The sequence below is a fragment of the Pagrus major genome, chromosome 8, assembly GCF_040436345.1.
Source record: "Pagrus major chromosome 8, Pma_NU_1.0".
Lineage (NCBI taxonomy): Eukaryota > Metazoa > Chordata > Actinopteri > Spariformes > Sparidae > Pagrus > Pagrus major.
In genome coordinates, this window is record NC_133222.1 from 13246359 (window position 1) to 13269721 (window position 23363).

A 23363-nucleotide genomic window follows, 5' to 3' on the forward strand; every position below is an offset into this window, starting at 1 on the left:
AAACTGTGACTCTTGAAGACTCCTCTTTAATGTTTTGAAGATGAAAAATTATTTTGAAATTCACTGTACTAATATCTTATGTTATGAGTATGATAATAATTTTGTATTAACATCACAAAATGAGTCACCTCATTGACCGGTGAATCTGTCACCTACACTTGAGCTCACCATCGTGAGATATCAGATGTCTACCATGTTACAAACAGTTCATCATAAAGCTTCATGTGGGTGTATTTTGGCTTTAGTGTCCCGCAGCTGAGTTACCTCCCAGCCCTGAAGGACGAGAGAATCACGAGGGATGAAAATGAAGGCTGTCCCCTGAATAAAGTTCTTCCCTTTTGTTTTAACAAACAGATGAGTTTGATTCGTCTGTTGGTTGAAGGAGGCAGGAGCTTTATGATCACAGGTTAAAAGCCTGCTCAGGAGCGTTTGAGTTATGAACACGATGATGCTGCTGGAGATACTCACCATCGGCCCCACGGCGGCTGATGCAGCGTCTGATGTCAGCACCGTTCTGCTTCTTCTTCTGCTGCTGCTGCTGCTGCTGCTCATCACCGCCTGGAGCCGAACACACCGGTCACATATACCAGGTCACAGACTTCAACTTCTGTTCTGTCGTGTACAGTGTCTTGTATAGTTAGATCCACATGTACAAGTGACTTTAGGTGTAAAGCAGAGAGAAATATAAAGAAAACCATGAGAAATACCTGTTTTAAAGAGTTTCTTTCTAAGTGTTTTGTACTGTAAATAGTGACAGATCATTTAGAGACAAAGTATTTTTTTCTGCATCACATTACAATTACTATGCAATTGTGAGTTACTTATACTTTACTTGACAATTGACATTTTTATGCTACTTTAACTTCTGCTCCATTCTTCTGCATATTTCTACTCAACTCAGAGGCAAAAATGTCACATTTGCTTTTTTACATTTAATTAAAAACTTGACTTTGTACTTGCTTGAGGATTGAGTTCAATGATACAAAATATATTCAAAACATAAATTATGATGTTATTTTATAATTTACAACTTTATTTATCCCTTGGTGGAAATTAAGAAACTAGCCGACCGATAAACTATATATTTAACCACCTTTACTTCAACATTAAAGTGATGAACATATTAATTAATCAATAATCATAATCTATGTATTATGAAATGGGCCATTCTGAACAATAGGAATTTATACTTTTGGTACTTTTGTGTATTTTGATACTAATAATTTAGCATTTTTAATAAAAAAAAAAAAAATGTTTAAGTGCAAAAGAAAAGATTAACTTTTTATAATTAATTTAACTTTTACTTGTAAGAGAGTATTTCTTCACTTTGGTATTGCTACTTTTACTTGAGTACAAGAGCTGAGTCCTTCTTCCATTATTATCCATCTATTATGTCTTCGATCATTACCTGTTTCTTTCCACCAGGTCCTTCCTTCATGTCAGGACTCGGCCCGATCCTCTCTTACAGCAGATTCATCTGGACTGGGATAGGAACTGCGTGCAACTATTACAACAACAAATACGGCAGCATCGTGAGGGTCTGGATTAATGGCGAGGAGACCATCATTCTGAGCGGGCAAGTCTTTTGAGATCTTTCCACTCACAGTTTATCCCATAAATCCGTAATAAGTAAAAGCCTGGCTCCGTCTGCAGGTCTTCAGCAGTGTATCATGTCCTGCGGAGCGCCCACTATACAGCCAGATTTGGGAGCAAAGCAGGGCTGGAGTGTGTCGGGATGGAAAGGAGGGGGATCATTTTCAACAGTGACATTGAACTGTGGAAAAAAGTGAGGACGTATTTTTCTAAAGGTGAGTAATTGACTTACACTGACTGGTGCCTTATTTCACCTCTCTTTCTGCACAATGTCTCTACTCTGACAAGCTAACAAAAACAAGTCCAACCCCTGCTTTAACACTGCGTCACTGTATGAGAATTACTGTACAGTTTCACGGTCGTTTCACAGCTCTGTCAGGCCCCGGTCTCCAGAGGACAGTGGGAATCTGTGTGAGCTCCACAGCCAAACACCTGGACTGTCTGCAGGAGATGACCGACCCCTCTGGACATGTGGACTCTCTCAATCTGCTGAGAGCCATAGTGGTCGACATCTCCAACAGGCTTTTCCTCAGGGTGCCGCTCAACGGTCAGCTGCATTTTCACTGTTAATATTTCCAGTTCCAATATTCCAGACGCCTGCAGCTCCTGACTCTGTTTTTGTTCCTCATAACTCAGAGAAGGACTTGCTCGTGAAAATCCACAGCTACTTTGAGACCTGGCAGACAGTTTTAATAAAACCTGACATATTCTTTAAGATTGGATGGCTGTACAACAAGCATAAGAGAGCAGCGTAAGATCCTCACACATCAGAGTAATTCAACATTTGTCTTGTGATTTCCTCAACTTAATATTTATTGTTGCTTTTTGCGCCTACAGCCAGGAGCTGCAAGACGTGATGGAGAGCCTTCTTGACATTAAAAGAAAGATGATAAATGATTCTGAGAAGTTGGAGGATGATCTTGACTTTGCAACAGAGCTTATCTTTGCTCAGGTTTGTCCTAATCTAAACTACTTATGTCACAGAGTTGATGTCATGTGTTTGCTGCAAACTCACATTCTGTTTTTAAACAGAGCCACGGCGAGATTTCAGCAGACAACGTCAGGCAGTGTGTGCTGGAGATGGTGATCGCAGCCCCTGACACACTTTCCATCAGCCTCTTCTTCATGTTGATGCTGCTGAAACAAAACCCAGATGTAGAGCTGAGGCTAGTGGAGGAGATGAACACGGTCTTGAGTAAATGCATTTGTGCATTAATAATCTCACTTTTGCTCCATAACACATAAAACAATTTCAACAATTCACAAATGCTGCATTTTCTTTACCAGGTGAAAAAGGGGCAGAAAACATCGATTATCAAAGCCTGGGGGTGCTGGAGAGTTTCATCAATGAGTCCATGAGGTTTCACCCTGTGGTTGATTTCACGATGCGGAAAGCTCTGAAGGATGACATCATCGAAGGCACTAAAATTAGAAAAGGAACCAACATCATTCTTAACATTGGCCTAATGCATAAGACAGAAGAATTCTTCCCAAAACCCAAAGAGTTCAGCCTGATGAACTTTGAGAAAACAGTAAGTTGTGGCTAATGGCTAATAATATGTGGCTCCAGAAACACAAACCAACAGCTGAGTCTTTACCTCCTCTGTCTGCCAGGTGCCCAGTCGTTTCTTCCAGCCCTTTGGCTGCGGGCCTCGTTCCTGCGTGGGCAAACACATCGCCACGGTGATGATGAAGGCCATCCTGGTCACTCTGTTGTCTCGTTACACTGTGTGTCCTCGCCAAGGCTGCACCCTCAACAGCATCAGGCAGACCAACAATCTGTCGCAGCAGCCCGTGGAGGACGAGCACAGCCTGGCCATGCGCTTTATCCCTCGAGCGATACAAAGTCCACACAGTCGGCACTGAGACACAGAGGTTACATCCTGGTGGAAACTACCAAGTATAAATATGTTGAAGTATATAGCAATAAAGGGAAGGGGCCAACCAAACTGCTAATATTCTCTGACAGAGATTATACAAATGTGAAAAAAAAAAAACTCTTTTATTCTGGATTTTCATTGTTTTATATTTGTTAGGGTTTTTTTCCAAGATCAAGTAAACACTAAATTTGAGATGTTACAGCAGATGCTTTGCCAACTTTGACAACATTTACCGACTATGGTTTAGGGTTTAAAGGGACAGTTCATCCCAAAATCAAAAATACATATTTTTTCTCTGACCTGTAGTGCTATTTATCCATCTAGATTTCTGGAAAGAGACATCACAGTTGAGCTTTTTACTTTTTTTTGTGGCACTTTTAGCACCACAAGCTGAGCATCAAATAGTTCATTCCAGATAAGCAGACATCGCTACAGCCTTTATCTCAAGATCACAATCTAAATGGATAAATAGAACTACAGGTAAAAGGATAAATATGTAGTCTTGATTTTGGGGTGAACTGTTCCTTTAAGTTGACACAGAGCAGATGGCAGCATGATTTTCTGTCCATGGAAGAGGACCCGCTCTCTGTGTAGATATAAAACGTTTATTCTAAGGTAACAAAAACACGAGATTCTTAGTTTCAGGTGATTATAAACTAATGAAAACATTATTATGTTCCATTTCTACCAATAGATGCCCCCTAACTCCTACACACTGGACTTTTAAAATATGGGATAGGGAGTAGTGTTAGATGTAATCATCAGGTTATAATTTCAGTACATACTGGAAAAGTAATATATTAGGTTTGTAAACATTAGTATGAGGTAAAACTCATTAGCCTTACCATGTCATATTGTTCTCTCATGTTAAATCTGTATTTCAAAAAGGTTTTTGATCAGAGGTTGAGAATACTTCATTTTAGGGTCTCAGTGAATAGAAATGTACAACTCAAACATTACTAATGTTGTTTTCCATGTAGTTAATGTCACACAAGAGAAAAAAAAACATCGGAGAATCTTTCTTTACTGAGCTAATGTGCTTTAAGTCGTTCCACACCACAACATCTGTTTCATGAATAATCATCGAGTCAAAATCCAGTGAATTTACACGTGTTGAATTTATTCATAAGTTAGCAGAATGTAGTGACAGGCACTCTAAGAAACAATGATTTTCTCTGTACCACAGGCACAAATCAAACACGCCACCTTGGCATTAGAACGTAAGGCGTTGGGTTAAAGTTGAGATTTGGACACATTGTTAGCTTCACGCTGTGCTTCAAATCAGAACACAGGCAAAAAAAAAGGAGCAAAAGTAAACTTTTCCCTCAGGCTGAATTAAATAAAACAGGCTGAGCCAAATCAAACCTGAAACAGCACAATCAAACAGTACATGAAGCACAAGGATTTCTTTTTTCTTTCAGAGAAATGAATATAAAATATTTTCTGTAAGAATATAAATCCAATAAATATGTTTTTAATACTGCATTGATACAAAAATATAATAATCAAAGACCACTAAAATCCACCAATCACCCAAACTGACGGACCAGACACATGAGTGCATAGATAATCAATCACACAGAAAGAAGGAAGCATCTGCAAGACATGAAAACTGAAATGCTTCTCCATCATGATGACAAATGAGCAACATGGACAGCGCAGAGTGAGATCCTCATTAATACATTAACACCAAATACTTTCATCATATGTGTAAGAAATACATGTAACTGCTGCAGTCAGAGGTTAATGTCAGCATAATCCAAACAGCATGTAAACTTCTTTTTACTTCAGCAGTGAAGACGAGCAGGTTTCTTGAAAAGCAGCTTTCCCCCGAATATTACTTGAAGAGTTTAGTGTACTTTAAATTCTCCTATAATGGTTTGTCCAAGTTCATACCAGCAATAATGAACAATTAATTTGGTACATTCTTTTCATTTCAATCAGTATTGCTTCAGTCAGAACTGATGAGCTCGAAAATAATTGAAAAAAGTAGTTTATAACAGAAATGAGATGCTTCAAGATGCTAAGTGAAGATTAACATTTATGTTTTTGTCTGACTTAAATCCAAATGAGCTTCGCTGTTATGATTGTTCTAAGTAGGGATGCACAATGTATAGTTTCAGCATCGACATCACAATGTGCACATGCTCAATAGTCACATCGCAGGATGTCAAGTGAAAGGCAAATTAACTTCTTTGCTGCTTGATACAAAAGGAAAACTTGCACAGTTCTCAATTTCCATGATTAATCTACAATAGAAGTCTGTCTGATAGTACTCATTACTAAAGGGTCAGACCACAAAGATATTCAAAGTCTAGTGTCATTTCTATCTCAACAACACACCTGTAAAGTTTAATGTCTGCATCTTGCACGGTTGTGACGTGATGGCACTGACAAAAACCTGTCCACAGACAAATAAACACCTTGCAAAGTACTTAAAAAACTGCTTCTGTTGCGGTTGCCAGTACAAAAGGCATCTCCAGGACCACCTTTTTGCCATGATGAAACACGCAGACTCCCAAGGTGAAAACATTACCAGCCGATACTGTCGCAGTTAGTAAATACTTCAAAGTCACTTTTCCCAGTATCATGCAGCCCTAGTTCTAACCTAGAAAATGGAGTTGATTTCATAAAATGATGCAGAACTGGTCGCACAAAAAATAATTGAAGAGATTCATGAGTCTCCCCTTATACTGAGAATATCATACTTAGTATTAATTTCACTCTCAATCAAGTTTTCAAGTCCTCATGGAGCCCTGTCATCATTTTAAGACACGTTAGTGTTTTTCTGAAACATCATACAGAATGCTACAACATAATCTCTTGGCCCCGAGCTTCTTTCCAGCCATGACTTTCAAACAATTGTGATCCTAAGAATGAGTCCACCAGTTCAATAGTTCAAAACAAATGATTCGTGGAGAAAAGAAATCCTACTGTTTATCGTATAGCGGAAGAGAGCGAAAAATGGTAAACCAAACTTATATAAAGATGAGAATGCACAACATCAGATGCTCTGCACTGTCTCCTGTTCTGTTCTGCACTACTGCTCTGTGTACCTTCCGTGGGTAAGGTGGTGGGGTTGCTCAGTGGTGTCTGTGGAGGCATTGCAGTCGGGGCTCAGTGCTCCTGTAAAGCTCTCTGACAGTGGTAGATCAGGCAGTCGGGCAGGTCAGGGACTGGAGAGCGCAGCCACACCGCCAGTGTTCCCGCATGCACACGACAGTGCATCAGACATGGCTGATCCTGGAGGAGCCGGCAAGCTACAATCCCTTCCATACCTGTAGGGAAAAATAAAGAAGGTTACTCACTAATAAAGTAAAACACATGACAAGTGTAGGGTGTCAACATATTGTTCAAATACTGAAACACCACTGCACTTTCACATATGTATGTATGTCTGTTTTTAAAATGCATACAGTCTATTATGCTGGGAGATGCCTTCCAAACAAAACTAATGACTTAACAGTCAGTGAGTGTGTGGGCCTTGAGTTGAGACTGTGACTGTGTACTCTTACACATTTGTAAAGATGTTAAAAGACTAACCAGGGGCTGCATATCTGCTTTAGTTTGATGCTCTATATTCCATGCATAGGTTGCATTGCTTCTCCAATATACATAAACAATAAACAAGGTAATAAACAATGTGTGTAATATCCTCTGTTAAATAAACTTACATGCATAATCCACATGCATTTTAGATGAAGTAGAAGTGCACTTGGAAATAACATCATGAAAAAAGACAATTCAATTATATGTAAGCTAGCGCGCGATGCAGGGGTTTCTACCTGGAGCTTATTGTAAACAAACATTGTTCTATTGTGTGTGTGTGTGTATGTGTGTGTGTCTGTGTAAGTATATGACATGACACATGGGATGAATGTATTTATGTATAAATAACTGTTCATCAACCATGTATTTCTTGTATTTGTATATTTTTCTCGTGGAACAGAAGCATTTCCCTTCTTTGACATTTTAGTCTGGCAATCAAATGTTCCTTCACCTATGATTTCCACGACATGAAGCTGAAGTTTCTTCTTCAGCACATTCAGAGTGGCTGTGAGAGATTCCTGCCCATCACTTATCAGTGTCAGGTTCTGCTTTGTATCATTAGAGAAGTCCAGCCACATTTTCCCGTACTCCTCTGTGGACACAGTCAGTGGTCTAAAAGAAACATGTGAAATTACTGTCAGCAACTATCGTCCCTGCACAGATATACCTGGGGTAAAAGGAAGAAGATATTTCACCTGATGAAGCTGGTTAGAGGCAGTTTGTATGAGAACTGCGCTGACTGATGCGTCCCAACAGGCAACTGGTACGAAACCATCCCAACCACTTCAACATGGACTGAAGGCCTCTTCACTGTCAGAGAATACTGACACACTGCAACACTGAGGCTTCTCACCTCCTGCACTGCACTGTCACACACACAGGACACCTGAAACGAACATTACAAGAAAACACCTTTTAATATGAATGATATGAGAGTAAAAGATGTCATGAATAAGTTTTTTGCTCAATAATTACTGTACCTCAAGTTCATCAGAATCAACTTCAAGTAGTATCTGTTGAATGTCAGAGGAAGAGGAGTTGTACATGAAAATAACTAGCGCTAAATACTCCTCTTTCTGCACATGACAGACTGAGAGATCCAGGCTTTGGTCTGAGCACAGAGGAGTGATTTCAGAGTGGGACAGTCCAGAAAGCTCTGCAGGAAGATGAGAACTGAAACACAAGTCTTTAGGCCTGTCCAGGTCTTTGTGTGGAGTTGAATCAGCAGCTACAGCAACACCATTATCCCTAACGAGAGAGGGGCTACTTCCCTTTACGTCACTATCTGTTAATTGTACATCACAGGTGCCGTTTGCAGTAGTGAGGCCCTGAGAGAGCTGGGATGTCAGTGAGGGTGAAGAAACGGCCAATTCTGAGGTGTCAAGGAGGTTGTCACACAGCAAGTTATCCACCGTGCTCGTAGAAGAGACGAGGGAGTTGGAGATTCGCTCACTGGCATCCGAGGACGAGCTCGGGCTTTTGGCTTTTCTCCTGAATCTCTGGGGTGTCGGCTCTGATTTTCCCATCTGTTTGAAGGAAAAGATGCACAGATGCACATTTGTAGTAAGGCATAATGAATCACTGTTAGAAGGTGGAACAATTAACATTGCAAAGGGCTGCAATATCACCATCATTCATCAATTATTTTGATTACTGATTTATTGTTTTAGTCATTTTCAAACCAAGATGACAAACATTTAGTGTGTCCAGCATCTAAATTGTGAGGATTCGCTGCTTTTCTTCGTCTAACATGTAAATAAATATCTTTGGCATTTGGGCTTTTGATCGGGTATAACAAGCAGTAGAGCTGCAAGTAAAAAAAAAATTCATGGTCAATCAATCTGGGATTATTTTCTTGAGTAGTCAATGATGAAAAATGTCACTCAGCCCAAGATGACATCATCAAATGTCTTGTTTTGTCCACAAACCAAAGATATTCAGTTTACGTTCATAGAGGAGGAAAGAAACCAGAAAATATTCACATTTAAGAAGCTGGAAGAGAATTTTGACTTTTTTTTGGAAAAAAAAAATCATAAAAAATTACTCCAAATGATTAATCTATTGTCAAAATAAATTGAGAATAACTTATAATAATAACTAATAGTTGACAACTTATTGATTAATCGAGCAGCTCTTATTTGGAGATGTCACTCTGGCTCTGTCTTCAAAGATTTTTCATAATTTTCTGACATTTTATAGACCAGGCACACTGGCAGATTAATCAATAATGAAAATAGTTGTTACTGGCAGCCTTAGTGCTCCTTTATTCAAAAAAATGTTAACACTCAGGACTATCAGATTCCTATAACATGTCTGCAGCTGCTTCACAGTGGATGACTTCAGCTGCCAGAAGAAGGGGATGAAAGCTTTATTTAATCTCATATTGGAATTATAACATCGGAAAAAATTGTCACACCCTGCTCCTCTACTTCATGTCATGCAGCTGTACCTCAAACAGAAATGCTCACCAGTGACACAGAGCTGTGGGAACTCAGGCCGACGAACAGCGAAGAGGCCAGCTGCTGTTTCTCTTGTTCAGGCTCAGGGGTCGGTATTGGAATGGGTGCCTGGCTGTGTGAGCGGTCAGCCTCTCCCTGCTGGCTGGGTGACCGCAGTGGACTGGGAACCTCTACCTGAGCTGCTGCCTCCTCCAGAGATTCCCTCTGCACCAGATAGCCCTCCTTCCCCCACACCCTCTTCACACCATCCAGCTTCAGAGTTGTAGAGCTGAAACAAAAATAAAAAAAATGAGTTCTTAATCAGACATGCATTTGTGTTTAAAGTGTTTTAATTCAGACAGCATGCACCATGTGTCTACATACCCTCCTTTAAGTGAGAGATCAGTGCTATCGCCTGACAGCCCAGAGCTGATGGACAACAGTGTAGGAGACTGTCTGTCTGCAATGCTGCAGGAGGACATGCTGATAGGCAGGGACAGGCCGTATGGCTCCAGGCTCAACGCTGCAGCACACATCACAGTCAAGAACAAACCAATACAAGGCAGTGCTGCCAAACCGTTTGAGAACTTTAATGGATCCTACCTTTTCCCTGAGCTAGTTCCTCCTGCCTTTGATGAGGAGGCTTGTATGGAGCAGCGCCAGCAGCCAACGCCTCTGACACAAATCCATCAAGAAATGACAGAGAGGAATCCACCTGAAACCAACAACAACTGCAAGTTTGAACTTCTCCTTTAACGGTGATGAGAAGATGGATTGAAGATTGGCAAAGGTTCTACAGGACCTGCAAACTTTAGATGTTAAATGTGAGTGCTTGCAAATATATCTCCGGCATGCTCACAATTATTTTTTTATGCTGTAATCTCGAGATCACATGTGAATTATTTCTCTATCTCAACGTAACAAAGCTTGTTTTTTTGTGATAAAGGGTTAATATATCCTGTTATCTCAAGTTAACAAAAGGCAGATTTCACAGCAAAACAACTTTTGTTTTCTCAAGATCATTGTCTCCTTATCTAAAGATAACAAAGCTTGTTTGGTCAAAATAACAAAATAATAAACTTGTGATCTTGAGATAATGGCATTAAAACAATTACTGCAAGCACAGCCATTCTTGGCTTTAGCAGCTTTATTTGTTTAGGATATTACTCTTGTTCTCTCTGACTGAAACTGTGTCTGTTACTGAATGGAGTTCTGTGGTAAACCCAACCCAACAGACTAATCGAGACATGTCAAAACAGTTGCTTTCATTACAAACAAATTTATGATCCCCATTATTTTGATGATTACTGTCTTTGATCTAACCAACTGTGTGTCACGGAGGACAAGTGTCTGCAGGTTTTGTTTCCAAACATCAGATAATGTGCACTCACCGTGCCAGAGAGGAGAAACCACAAAGTGACATCATCTGCTGTGGTTCCAAGAGCTAAATCTGTTTCCGTTTTATTGTTTTTGGCATCTTAAACCAAATTCTGACCGCAAAGTCAAACTAAAAGTTCCCACGTTTTCAATACACCACTGCAACATTACAATGACTTAATACCGTTCACTTAAACATCGTTACTGTAACTGTGCAGCCCTGAATGTTTGTATGTTACCTCCAGGGGTTCCGGGCCGGCGTCTCGAGGTAGCACCCTGGTTCGTAGCTCAGGATTTTGGCTGAGGTACTGCAGCTCATGAGCCCTCTGTCTCAGCACTGTGTCCAAGGAGCTGCTGTATGTTTCAGAAACCTCCTGAGCCACAGAAACACCTGCCTCACCATCACAGAGCTTGGTCATCGCCATGAGGATCCAGCTCTTTGTTTCACTGCTGGTGTTCTTCATGTCCAACAGTTTGGCCAGCAGCCTCAGGACTGCGGTTGGTTGAAGTTCCTCCTTCAAATAGGAGTATTCACCAAGGACCTGTACATGGCAGCAACGGGGCAAAACATCAGTTCAATAATACAGAGAATGTCACTGTATAGTATGCTGCCTATTATGAAGGAAGATACATTTCAAAGGTGAGGTAGAGGAGTACGGAGATGAAATATCTTTATCCGTCAAAGATTTAGAAAATATCATTTCATGTTAGCACCTCATTTTGTTTCAACTACTGTGAACTTTGCGCGTTAAATTAACTCATGTGTCTCCATCTTGGATATTTAGGCCGCCACATATACATCAAATTGACATCAGGAGATGCACCATCATGACTGCTTTTGTTGTCTGAATTACAAACTATGATTTGAATGACGTACCTGAAGAAATCAGGCCAACTTAGTCTTCATGATCTTTTAAACTGAAATTTTTCTCTTTACAGTTCTTGCTCTATTTTCCAGTAGATATTCTTACCAATGTTTTTTATCCACTCATTTTCTTAAAAATTATTTCTTTAGCTTTTAGTGTTTATAACGATACGACAGCTTAGAGTGTGACAGGAGATGGGGAAGGGAGAGAGGGAATTAAATGCAGCTAAGGGCCACTGCTGAGGACGCTCTACCAAATGTGCTCCGAGGGCGCCCCCTTCCCAATGTCCAATGAAATGCATTTGTATTTTCATCTCGTCTTATAGTTACTGTTGTTTTTAATGCTTGCTTATTTTAAAGTAAATGGTAATGCAGGCTTTAAACCAAACTTTGTGTTCCCTTTTCTTCTTCTGCTTCGTGTCCATGCAATTACAGAAGAATTATACAAACAGCACAAATAATGTTCATTGTTTTAACAGCACTCACCCAGCTGATGACTTGGAGGAAGCGCTGTGGCAGTTTATCAGGCTCTCCTTGCAGCAGAGAAACATATGAATCCACAGCAAACAGCCTCAACTTCCTGTCTTCCTCCACGCTGTCAAACCCTGAGCCATTAATGAGAAATTAGCCAATCAATCAAAATCAATACCCGTGTCAAATTACTGAACTCAAATTTTACAACACAGCAACACTAGAGAAAAAACTGAGTGTGTGGCTATCTCACCCTCAGACAGCAGTTTAAGGAAACTGTTTGGGATGTCAGGCTGCATCATGTCTCCACCCACTGAAAACACCGTGTTCATGGTCTCAATGAACCACTCATTGTCTGGGGCATATGTATGAAGGTTTATAGGAAAAAAAATAAAACAGCGTTTCTGGTTTTAAATTCAGAAATAATTTAAAGGTCCAGTCTGTGGATTTAAGGGGGTCTACCCCTGAAACTGAATATAATATGCTACACACTGGTCTTTTAAATGATATGTTTAGTTCAGCTTCACCAGTAGCTTCAGCATGGCTTAAACACAGTTACAGATGATAAGTTATCATTTAGGCCTTGACCCACTAGCATAAGTCATGAGACTTACACTGGTGACTAATGACGTGAGTCATAGATGTCTTAATGTTCCACTGATAAAAATAGTGTCCCAGAACACGCTTTCTCACGGGTTTCGCTGACTTTGTTCTTAATCAAATATGTGTTCATTGGTGAAACTTGTGAAAAGTTAAGTTAATTCAACTTCAAAGACAGCAGAGTTTGTCAATCTTTTATTTGTTAGAAGAACCAATGGTCTTGTTCTCTAAGACTGCCAGCTTCCAATCTTATAAAACAAAAGGTATCTTGGTTTTTGAGGGCTTGATAAAATACCCAGTCTGGTCTGTGTGTTTAAGTCCAGTGAAAAGCTGCAGCAAAGAGGGACAGTAGGTTTCAAGAAATGTACTAAGATGCCAACATTTTAAAGTTATACTGTACACTATAATTAATCATCAGTCATTGTCATAAGATCTGTGTTGAAAGACATTCAGAATGATATACGAGATGAGGCTAAGTGTGATTTGCTTCTCAGAACAGTGAAGCAACTCCAGTAAGCACTCAGTTTGTGACTTACATGTTCCTGGTATACATTTAACATAGAGTGCTGTCTCCTGTTTTTAGTATGATCAACAAACTCAGAAGGATATTTTTCTGCCAGTTCTGCCACCTTCCCCACCAGGTCAATGGTAGTGTAGTCGTCTTCACTGATGCGCAGAAAATCCAGCATCTTCTCAACAATGACTGTGACATTCTGGGCATTAGTGATGCGAAAGAGCAACTCCAGTGTCTACAAGAAAACAGAATAAAAAGCTGCATAATGCTGAAAAAACACATTTCAGAATCCAGCCTCCACCAGAGTCGGCCTCACCTCACGCTTGATGATGAGGTCTGGATGATCGAGACATTCTATGATGGTCATCTGATGCTGCAGGGCCAGTTTAGGATCCTGCTGGACCACGTAGGTGAGGGCTTTCAAGCCTACAGTGACACCATATTGATCAATTTATCACAGTGAATATCTGAAATATTGATGCTCGGTGGAAAAAATTATTTAAATCAAAGGTTTCTTTTATCTTACCAAGATATTTGAGATTAATCTTTGGCGAGAGAACAAAGTTGCCGATGCACTTTGCAGCTTTTTCCAAAAGATCAGACTTGGGATGAATTGTGTAAATACATTTTACACATTCGTATAATATTGCTGGATTAAAAAAAGAGAGAGTTCAATTACTGAAGTGCTTAAATGATTTCAAACGGGCACATTTACAAAAAACTTGACATACCACTTTGACATACCATAGGTGATGTTATGATTCATCTCTGCTCTTCGTAAAGACTCGTCAAGGACTTCATACATGATCTCACTTGTACTGTCAAACAAAGTACAGTCTCACAACTTGCAAGGACTTGAGTACAGAACAATACCACATGACACTGGCGGACAAAATAAGCATTAATTACCTCTGGTCATTTTTTCCAAGTAAAGATAGAATTCTGAGGAGCTGAATCTGCAGCCATGGAGCAGGGACACTATGATAGTTAAAATCCATGGGCAGTTTTCCTCCCACCACTTGCTTCAGTATGGTGACAAAACTTGCCGTCAGGTCCTTATAAGCCTCTGGCTTCTCCTGTAACAAATGAAAAATATGTGATATGACTGGATTACACCACAGTAAGTCAAACAAAGATGATGGGCTGTATGATGTTTTGTCAATAAATGCAGTTACTGTCACAACCTGATAATTAATTACCTGGATCATCTGTACGTAGATGTGTAGTGAAGCGGTCATGACACCAGGATCTTTGTCACACAGAGCTTTGCGAAACTTGTTGTGGATGTGTTGAACTTGATTTGGTGCTATTAAGTAGAATTTATACAGTGCCAGGACTGCTTTTCGGCGAATGATTTCTCTACAAATGAGCAAGACAACACCGTTATAAATCCTAACATTCAAGCAGATTTTCCATTCTCTTATATAAACATCCTTGAGTGGACATAATCAGACTAGAAAGGCAAAGAGCATTTCCTACTTTGGGTGATTAAGTTTCTCTTCAACTAGAGGAAGGATTGCAGGAATCATGTCTTTGGGGAACATTTGGCTTACGACAGTTAAAGCCATGCACACTTCAATGAGGTTTGTGCTCTGAAGATCCTGTAAAAAACATAAAATACATCAACATCCCTTCTTCAGGCACCAGATGACAAATGCTGTAAAAAAAAAATGAACACCCACCTTTAATACAGTGTTCACAAGGAGAAGAAGCAGCTCGTGACTTTCGTTCAGAAACAAAGACACAGCGAGATAACCTGCAAATCACGCACAAAGTTTTGTTTGTTCAAAGCAGTGCAGGAAAATGAAGTGAAGCTGTTTCACAGTTCAATAAAGTTGTTGTGATGACAAATGAAGAAAGTTTCTCAAAATAATCACATATTTAATCGTGCACCATGTGTTGGAAATGAGTATTGCAGAACCATTTGGTGAGGATGCCGAGGAATGAGTAAGCTTTTCTAAATAATTACAAAAGAACATACCAACTCTTTTCTCCAGAGCAGCGCCTTGTTGAGCCAGTTTGATGGCATGAATGTAGCTGAATGAAGCCTCATAACCGAGCATCTCACAGTAGATCGCTCTCACCATCAACTCCTTCATCTGCCTCTGAAGAAAGTAAACGAAACAATAATTTATGGAATCACTGGATCTATTTAAATAATCTGGTTTCTTATGCAATCAGGAGAATCGTACCATGGAGGTGTTGGGGGAGGACACCTGTTCTTTGATAGATGCTAGTTCCTGTTGAATAAGTTTTTCCTCCTCCTGAAAAAGGGAAACACATTCAGGGAAGATCAAACACTGAGACAGCTAAGATTGCCACTACCATGCTCTGTTTGCTGTTAATGATCATGTTATGTTGAAAGAGCATACACACAAACAACATTTCAGGATCTAACAGAAAAGTCCCTCCAGGTACTGCTTTCACCAATTATTTCAAGGAGAGAGTGTGTATTAGTCGTAATACCAGTATACTGTGTGTGTAATACCGTATTCTGTGATATTTTCTGAGATGGTTATCATACCATGAAAACCTCATTCAGCTGCGAGCCAACTCTCTCCCATTGTAAAGTGCCAGTGTACGGTGAAAATCAAATTTTAGAGATTTGATTTAGATGCATCCCAGTGAGCATTAGCTGTAGCTGATGCCATAACCCATTTCTGATGCATTCACGTGTCTGTGGCATATTACAACATCAAGGACATGAGAAGTGGCTTAAGAGCACCAGAAACTATTTTTCACATGTCCATGTTTGCCTTCTAGGTTTAACCTCCATGCAACGCAGTTTGTGAATGTGGATTGTAAATCTCAAATGTCCGAGGTTATCACAAGCACATGAACGCACCAACATAGATAAGTTTTCAAAATGGTCACATCTCTGATTTCACCTACATAACACATGATAATAACATAGTAAAAACGAGAGAGTGTCAGTAAATCAGTCTAAAACTAATCACAGTATTGTGCGGAGTACTGAGTATATAGCAAGTGGGTTAAAACATACTATAAACACACCTTCTTTTGAGTTAGCATGGGCAGCTTAGCAAGCTAACGTTAGAGCATATCATCAACAACTGACTCTTATGTCACCTGAGTTTTTAAAGACAGACTTACATGTTTGGACGTCAGCTCAGTGATCCCTCTGATGAGGTTTCCTAGTTTTGAGGTGGAGGACAGTTTTGCAGATCCAGGCTGAGAGTCTAAAGACAGGAGGCTCGGCAGAGCTGTCAGGGTCTTCTCCACAACATCGCTCATTTTGGCAGCGAGAAGCGCGGCTTGGCAGCTGAATGTTTCCTTTCAAAAGCCACTTATTAACTCATCTATCCATCCCAGTGAGAGTTTATTACACACAGTCAGTGAAAGTCATCTGTTAAACACTTAAATAGATCACAAGAGGTAAAATGCTAGCCTGCCAGTCGGCCATTGTTTTGATTCAGCAGACTGGCCGAGGCTCGTTGATGATGTCACTTCCGCCTGTGTTTGAATAACTTTATTAGAAGCCTTAATCAAAAACAGAAGCTGACAGGTCTCACAGCTCTGTAGGCTGACAGGGAAATAACTGTAAAACGATCAGAAAAGGTAAAGAACAACAATTAAAAGGTTATGATATTCAAAACTCAGTTTATTTTTTATGTTTGTAATGCTTTGATAAACAGTCCATTTTATAACTGTACACTAAACTACAATAAAATAATTACAGTAAATATGAAATTACTGCCATTGGACAACTGCATGAAAAGGAGTACATTCTGACCACTTTAAACATGTTTTTATATATTTGTATTTATATATCTGGTGGGGGACCACAGGTTCAGGGTGTCTGCAGTGACTGAATGTGTACATGGTGGCTTCCACAGCTGGAAACAAACAAAAATGAGAGGTAAACCATGTTTCAAAATCATAAATACGGAAGGTCAACATCATGTTTTTTTAGGTTAACCTTAAATGTGCTTCTTTACGTTAGAATACTATTGGCAGGTGAGTTGCTGTTAGGGATAGAGGAGGCTTGTTGGGTGCACAGGGTGTGAAATTAAAAGTACACACATTTGCTGTCTCCATCTTCTTTTGTTGATTATATTTTATGCCAATGCTCCATCATATCTAATATTATTTTCATTCAGAAGTTGAGACTAAAATATAAACCTTACTGCTTCTCCTGCAGATGTACTTTTTTTCCTTATATCCAGTTTTCTTCCACAGACGGCATTCTTCCATATTTTTTTTGTGCAAAAAACAAATAAATAAACAAGTAATGTCCTTTATGTGGGCACATACAATACATCACTTTGTGTCACTTCTATCCTAGACTGACGCTAGTCACTACCAATGTTATTTTCTGCAATATACATTTTACATTTTTAAGTTGTAACCATAAGTACTTCTGTGCAATTCTCTCTCAATCATACTGTAATACAAGCGTGCCGTTTGGTTTAATTATTCTTTGAAATATGTAAATCTACCCTGGCCATGAGACTTGAGTATATACAATGCTATTGATATGCTCTATGTACAACCAAAACTGAGTCTCTATCTCTGTGATTGTACTCTAGCAAACAGAAACATCGGTGTGTCTTCAGTAAGTCTGTCTACCATTTCATCTTCTGTGTCCTCATCCTTAAGCCCAGATCTGTAAATAAAAAAAAGAAACAGCATACATTACAAGATGTCACCAGAAAGGTCACTCCAGGCTGCAAAGTTGTCAGATCAGACAAAAAATAACAGTCATCTCGTACCCGAAGAGTGTGGTCCCAGGAACCTGTGCTGAAGGCCGTCCCATCAGGGGAAACGCGCAGTGTACTGACACGGTTCTCATGTCCGAACAGAATAGAGACCCGTGTTCCTTTGAGAACATCCCAAACATTTATGGTGTAGTCGTTGTAGCCTCCAAACAGTAGCCGTCCTGGAAGTTTACAAAAATCATAAATGCTTTAACAATATGCTCTAAAATACTGTAATAAAGGTAATTAACTGCTACGTGTTTAAAGTGTTTATTTCTTACCACTGAGAGAGAAATCAACACTGGAGACCCCAAATATGATGCTGTCTTTGGAATAAATGGCCACTTCTCTGTCTGCCCTCAAGTCATACAGGCGGCACTGTAACAAAGGTCAGCGTTTGAAACTTGAAGAGAATTTTGAACAGGTTTTCAAATTCACTTTGAATGTCAAAAATATCTAATTACTTACTGTAGCATCATCCGAGCCAGATGCAAACGCATCTCCACTGGGGTAGTATCTATTAAAAAAATGAAACAGACAGCCACTGTTAGGAATGAATTATTCGCTTACCAGTCCTGAAATTGTCTGTAAAATTATCCTGAAACACCTCTCCCAGTCTAGCCCAAAGTAAATTCAAAGCTGTTGTTGAACCATTTGGAGTACAGGCATGTTTTTTTTTTGGCTCTTTTGAAAGGTTACAGTCTGATTGAATTCTCTGTAACTGCTTATGACGTCAATGTAAAGGAGTTTGAAAAAAAAAAACGCTTAACACTTGTTATATATATCACATATATATCACATATATATAACATAACATATATATATTATATATACATAGTAAGTGTTAAGTGTTCATTTTTCAGTGATTGTTAGAAAACTGGATCATCCTGCGGCTGGTGTGCAAGTGGCTCATGAGAGAGAGAAGGAAACATAGAGTGGGTATCCTGTCGATGGGCAAGAAAGATTTAAACATATCTAACGTTTAGCAACTCCCGATGTTAATATAAAAACAGACATGTGGCTGAGAATTAATCAACTTAAAGCAAGATAACACAGATATTCTCCTCGATTGTCTCATTTTTCTTTTAACAAAAACATAGGCTGTTAGAATAATGTGAAAAACGTTAGAACACATACACATTTTTCCACATGGAAGATTTCAAATGTTAGATTTTTCCCACTTAATCATGAATACAAAAATATTATCTCTACATATCTGATCAGTCACTTACCGCACACTATTAATGTCTGATTCATGAGTTTCAAAGGACTGAATACACTGTCCGGAACGCATGTCCCACACATTGGCCTTCTTATCACAGCCCTGCAATAATAAAGAACGATGCAAAATAAGTAATAATTCTGTGGAGTTTAATAATCATAGGTTGTAGTCATAACAAAGGAGGAGGAGGAGGAGGAGGAGGATGAGGTGTCCTCACCCCTGAAACAAACGTGTTTCCAGTCTCAGAGGGGGCCAGGTCCAGACAGAGCACGTCTGCCGCGTGTCCATGGAAACTCTGCAACAGCTGCCCACTCTCCACATCCCATAATGCACACGTCCCATCCCCGCTTGACGTCAGGATCTTTAACACAAGCAGACGACGAGGAGGAAGATTAATGGTTGTTCTGAAGTTTAGTAAAAAATGGGCTAGCAGCTATAAATGGATTGTCTTTGAAACATCATGTGACCAGGATGTCAAACCAGGAGCTGCTGTGAATTATTAACAAGGCTCTTTTCCCTGGAATGTGCAGAGCAGTGATTTCTGATTAATAATGAGAGAGAAACTGCGGATGAATAGAAAAGCAGTAGGAAAGCATGAAACACAAAACTACTATCTCTGTAAACATTTTACTTAGTTGCTTTTGGTGTTTTTGTGGATGTTTTATGAGTGTGTTGGATATTCTCACCTGCATGTCCGAGTTGGTGAAGCTGCAAGCAGACAGGTAGTTTGTGTGCATGGCCACTGACTTCTTCTTGGCAGCCAAGTTCTCATTCTTGTCCAGAGACAGAGGATACACAGAGCATTTGTTGTCCAGGCCCCTGTGACAGAAAACAACCCCAGTTTACCGAAAAGAGTGAAAACCATACAGATAAAACACCCCAGTTGGCTCATCATCACTGGTAGGAAGAGACTCACCCACAAGCTACAGCGCAGCCGGAGGGAGCGTAGGCGCAGGCCATCACCCAGGTGCACGGCATTGTCACAGCATGCTCCTAATAAACATCAAAAGACAAAGCTGCATGAGCTGCACCGGAACAGTGAGATGAATCAAATTCATTAGGCATAATTAGAGCAGGACGGAAGGCTTCAAGCTGTTAGACATCAGTGGTGTTACAGTTTGTCCCAAATCAAACACTTTAAAAAGCCAAAAATAAAAAGTCTGCGGTGCTCGGAAGTTCAAACAAAATGTGATGAAGGTGCTCTTTGGTAGAGAACACAGAAATTAAAAAAACGAAAAATCAAGCGGCACAAACAGCCTTCTTCAAAGGCTATGAGTTGCTACTCAGCTCATTTTTAACATGCATTGTCACTGTTTAAAAACTTCAGCATGAAATATCCATTTGAATAAAGGCTTTATAGCCTTTTTGCCAGAAGAGTGCCTGAATGTTTTGTTTTTTGAACTTTAAAAGCCAACCAAGCTTTATATTTTTAGACATCATGTAGTCAATCTTCAAATATTTAATCAAATCTCCATAAAGGGCTCAGCATCCTTTGTGTCATAGTGTATTGTACTGTAGATATTCTGTTAATGTGGAAATCCTCTATGCTTCCTCCCACCTATTATGCTCACAGATTCAATTTTCAACATGATATTGGGGAAAGTGAAAATAACAGTAATGGTTTTTCTGTCAAATGGCGACTCCTGGAAACATTTACAATATTTTACAAGCACTCTGTGCCAGTTTATGTGAGCTAATGATATTAAAAAAACATTTTGGAATCTATATATACACATACATCATTTTTTCCTCATTAAAGGCTATTTTGGGGGAGTTATTCCTGATCTGAACGGAGGGTCTAAAGATTAGAGGGTGCCTTTTCCTAATTATAATTTTATCAGGCCTAATAAAATCCCTTTATTTTTAAGGGTCAAAAGCCAAAACGGTACAAAGGTTGGGAACCATTGATTTGGAATTTAGTTAAAGATGTTGAAACAAATATGTTAAAATATATGTAAATATCTGTACAGCCCAGTCGCCAGGAAAACATTTTGGCAGTCATAGTTTCTGCAAATAACTGATATGTTCATATTTGTACATGTCATAGCATGCCATACCTGACTAACATTGCTAAAAAATGTGCCAGATCACGTTCACACAAAATGTTTAATTTATTTATTTATTTTTATTTATTATACTGTTTTAATCCCACAAGGGGAAATTCTTTTTATCACTCACGTTATACATGCATGCACACCCACACACACACACAGTGTATAGAGGAGAACGACCAGACTTTTGTATTGCGAGGTAAGACAGGCGAGAAGCCAATGACCACAGTTCGAGACTGCGTGTGAAACCGCCCCTGAATATTTTTGACGAGCGACCAGGCTTTCAAACATTTGGAAACGTGGCTCCACTGGATGATTTCCAGCCGTGTTTGTGACGACAAAAAACACGATATTTGTATGGCAAGTAGGGACATCTCAAGCCGTGTTTGTGGTGACAAAAACAGGTATTTTAAGCCAAAACATGATCTTTTCCAAACACAAACCAAGTGGATTTTGTGCCTAAACCTAACTGGAAGATAAGCAGAGCAATGTCAACGGATAAAATTGAAAATTTAACCAAAAGAAACGTAAAATTGCAACATAATGAAATATACATTTTTGCAGAAACTAGATTCTGGTTGATTGGGTTGGGTATGCAGTCACATTTATTCGCTTTTATAGCACTGCTATGACTCCATACATAAAAGTATGCAATAGGAATGGGTTAAATGGGAAAGGGAATGGGAAATGCTACTATAGCATCACTCTAATAAACAATCTGTATACTGAAAAACAGAAGTTACCTTGTTGGTGGTGAAAGCATCCCATACAATCACTTTTCCATCCTGCAGCAAGAGATTAAAAATAAGTACTTCATAAAAAATGCATCCAATAATAAACTGGCCCTGTAGTGAAGTATAAATTGAAAGTTAAAGCGGATTAGAAAAGTAGAGTGTGTGACCTGTGAGGAGCTGACGATCCTCCTCTTGTCTTTACACCAGTCCATACACAGAACTTTGTTGCCATGTCCCTTCAGGGTTCTCCGGGTCTTCATGACAAACTGACCCAGCCCCTCGACCTTCTCTGCCACCTGATGTACTGCACACACACACACACACACACACAAAATATTTATATATATATATATATATATATATATATATATATATATATATACACACACAATACATTAAACCCTACACACAGGCCTCCACCCTTTGTAAATATTACCAGTAGTAAGGATTAAACTACAGCAGGCCTACGCTGAATGTAGAAATATACTGAATTAATCTTACCTGTCTTGTCCTCTATTAGGTTATGTCCCATAAAATATTACAAATTGAGTAAAAAAATAATATAATATCATTTTTACTCAAAATCTCCACGGTCACAACACTGCTGGGACATGATTGGACAAAACCACTACATGGAAGGAATTGGTGATGGAAGCACTGGGCTGTAAAATGGGGAGGCAAACAAACAGCCTGCTTAAAGTCGCCTGTCAAATCAGAGGCTACGTCGGGACAATTATCAGCGTCCGCACATTCACATCCCTGTAAAAAAAAAAAATCAAATCTGAACCCTCGCTCAAATATAATCGACCATACGGAGATATTTAGCGGTGATCTTGTCCAGTCACACTGTGTGAATGCAGAGGTGAATCGAGGCCTCTCCATTTTCAGCAGCACTCACGCTCGACATCGTGCAGCTTCGCTCTTTCCTCCTCCAGCTTCGACTTCAGCGTCTCCGACTCCGTTTTGAGGTGGGCCAGAGTCTCGTTCAGCTGTACCTCCTGTGTCGCCATTTCAGGGATTAGAGGGGATCTCATATATTTTTCCTTTGTGCAGGCAGCGATCGGCAGCGAAAAGGCTTAAAGCAGAGCTAACAGCTGATGCTGCTGTCATGACGTCACGGGGAGAAGATGCTCCTCCAGTTTCCAGAGGAGGAGGAGGAGGAGGAGGAGGAGGGTCCTGCATCCTGGTGATGCTGCTGCTGCTTCTGCTCCACACGGGCTGCATCCTCAGCAGCGCTCCTACTCTACAGCTAAATAATGCATTCAAATACATATTCAAATGCGACATTGCTGTCCGTAATGCACTAATACAGCAAATCAATATGGCACTCTCGCATTAAAACAGATAAAAC

At 39.7% G+C, this 23363-nt stretch overlaps 3 protein-coding genes across 3 annotated transcripts; 1 reads left to right on the plus strand and 2 right to left on the minus strand.

Annotated features, from left to right (window-relative positions):
• The first annotated feature begins 436 nt into the window (after positions 1-436).
• On the plus strand, positions 437-3459 carry LOC141000652 (aromatase-like). Its single transcript, XM_073471421.1, has 9 exons — positions 437-590; positions 1426-1576; positions 1654-1808; positions 1964-2140; positions 2230-2344; positions 2431-2545; positions 2626-2788; positions 2881-3125; positions 3208-3459. Exons 1-9 carry the CDS (start codon positions 437-439, stop codon positions 3457-3459), a joined length of 1527 nt encoding a protein of 508 aa, XP_073327522.1.
• A 1113-nt stretch (positions 3460-4572) lies between these two features.
• ap4e1 (adaptor related protein complex 4 subunit epsilon 1) lies at positions 4573-16692 on the minus strand. Its single transcript, XM_073471422.1, has 21 exons — positions 16402-16692; positions 15480-15551; positions 15269-15392; positions 14970-15043; positions 14767-14888; positions 14487-14646; positions 14197-14363; positions 14032-14105; positions 13814-13936; positions 13604-13713; positions 13383-13522; positions 12427-12539; positions 12189-12307; positions 11077-11379; positions 10064-10175; positions 9845-9983; positions 9491-9749; positions 8003-8548; positions 7718-7908; positions 7474-7634; positions 4573-6751 (listed from the first exon to the last, which is right to left on the minus strand). The coding sequence occupies exons 1-21, from the start codon at positions 16540-16542 to the stop codon at positions 6591-6593; spliced, it is 3411 nt and encodes a 1136-aa protein (XP_073327523.1). The 5' UTR covers positions 16543-16692; the 3' UTR covers positions 4573-6590.
• Positions 16693-17873: 1181 nt separating this feature from the next.
• On the minus strand, positions 17874-23046 carry gnb5a (guanine nucleotide binding protein (G protein), beta 5a). The gene is made up of 11 exons (XM_073471815.1): positions 22911-23046; positions 22180-22316; positions 22022-22063; positions 20144-20220; positions 19914-20046; positions 19445-19588; positions 19238-19329; positions 18474-18522; positions 18287-18383; positions 18008-18187; positions 17874-17914 (listed from the first exon to the last, which is right to left on the minus strand). Exons 1-11 carry the CDS (start codon positions 23044-23046, stop codon positions 17874-17876), a joined length of 1128 nt encoding a protein of 375 aa, XP_073327916.1.
• Positions 23047-23363: the final 317 nt, after the last annotated feature.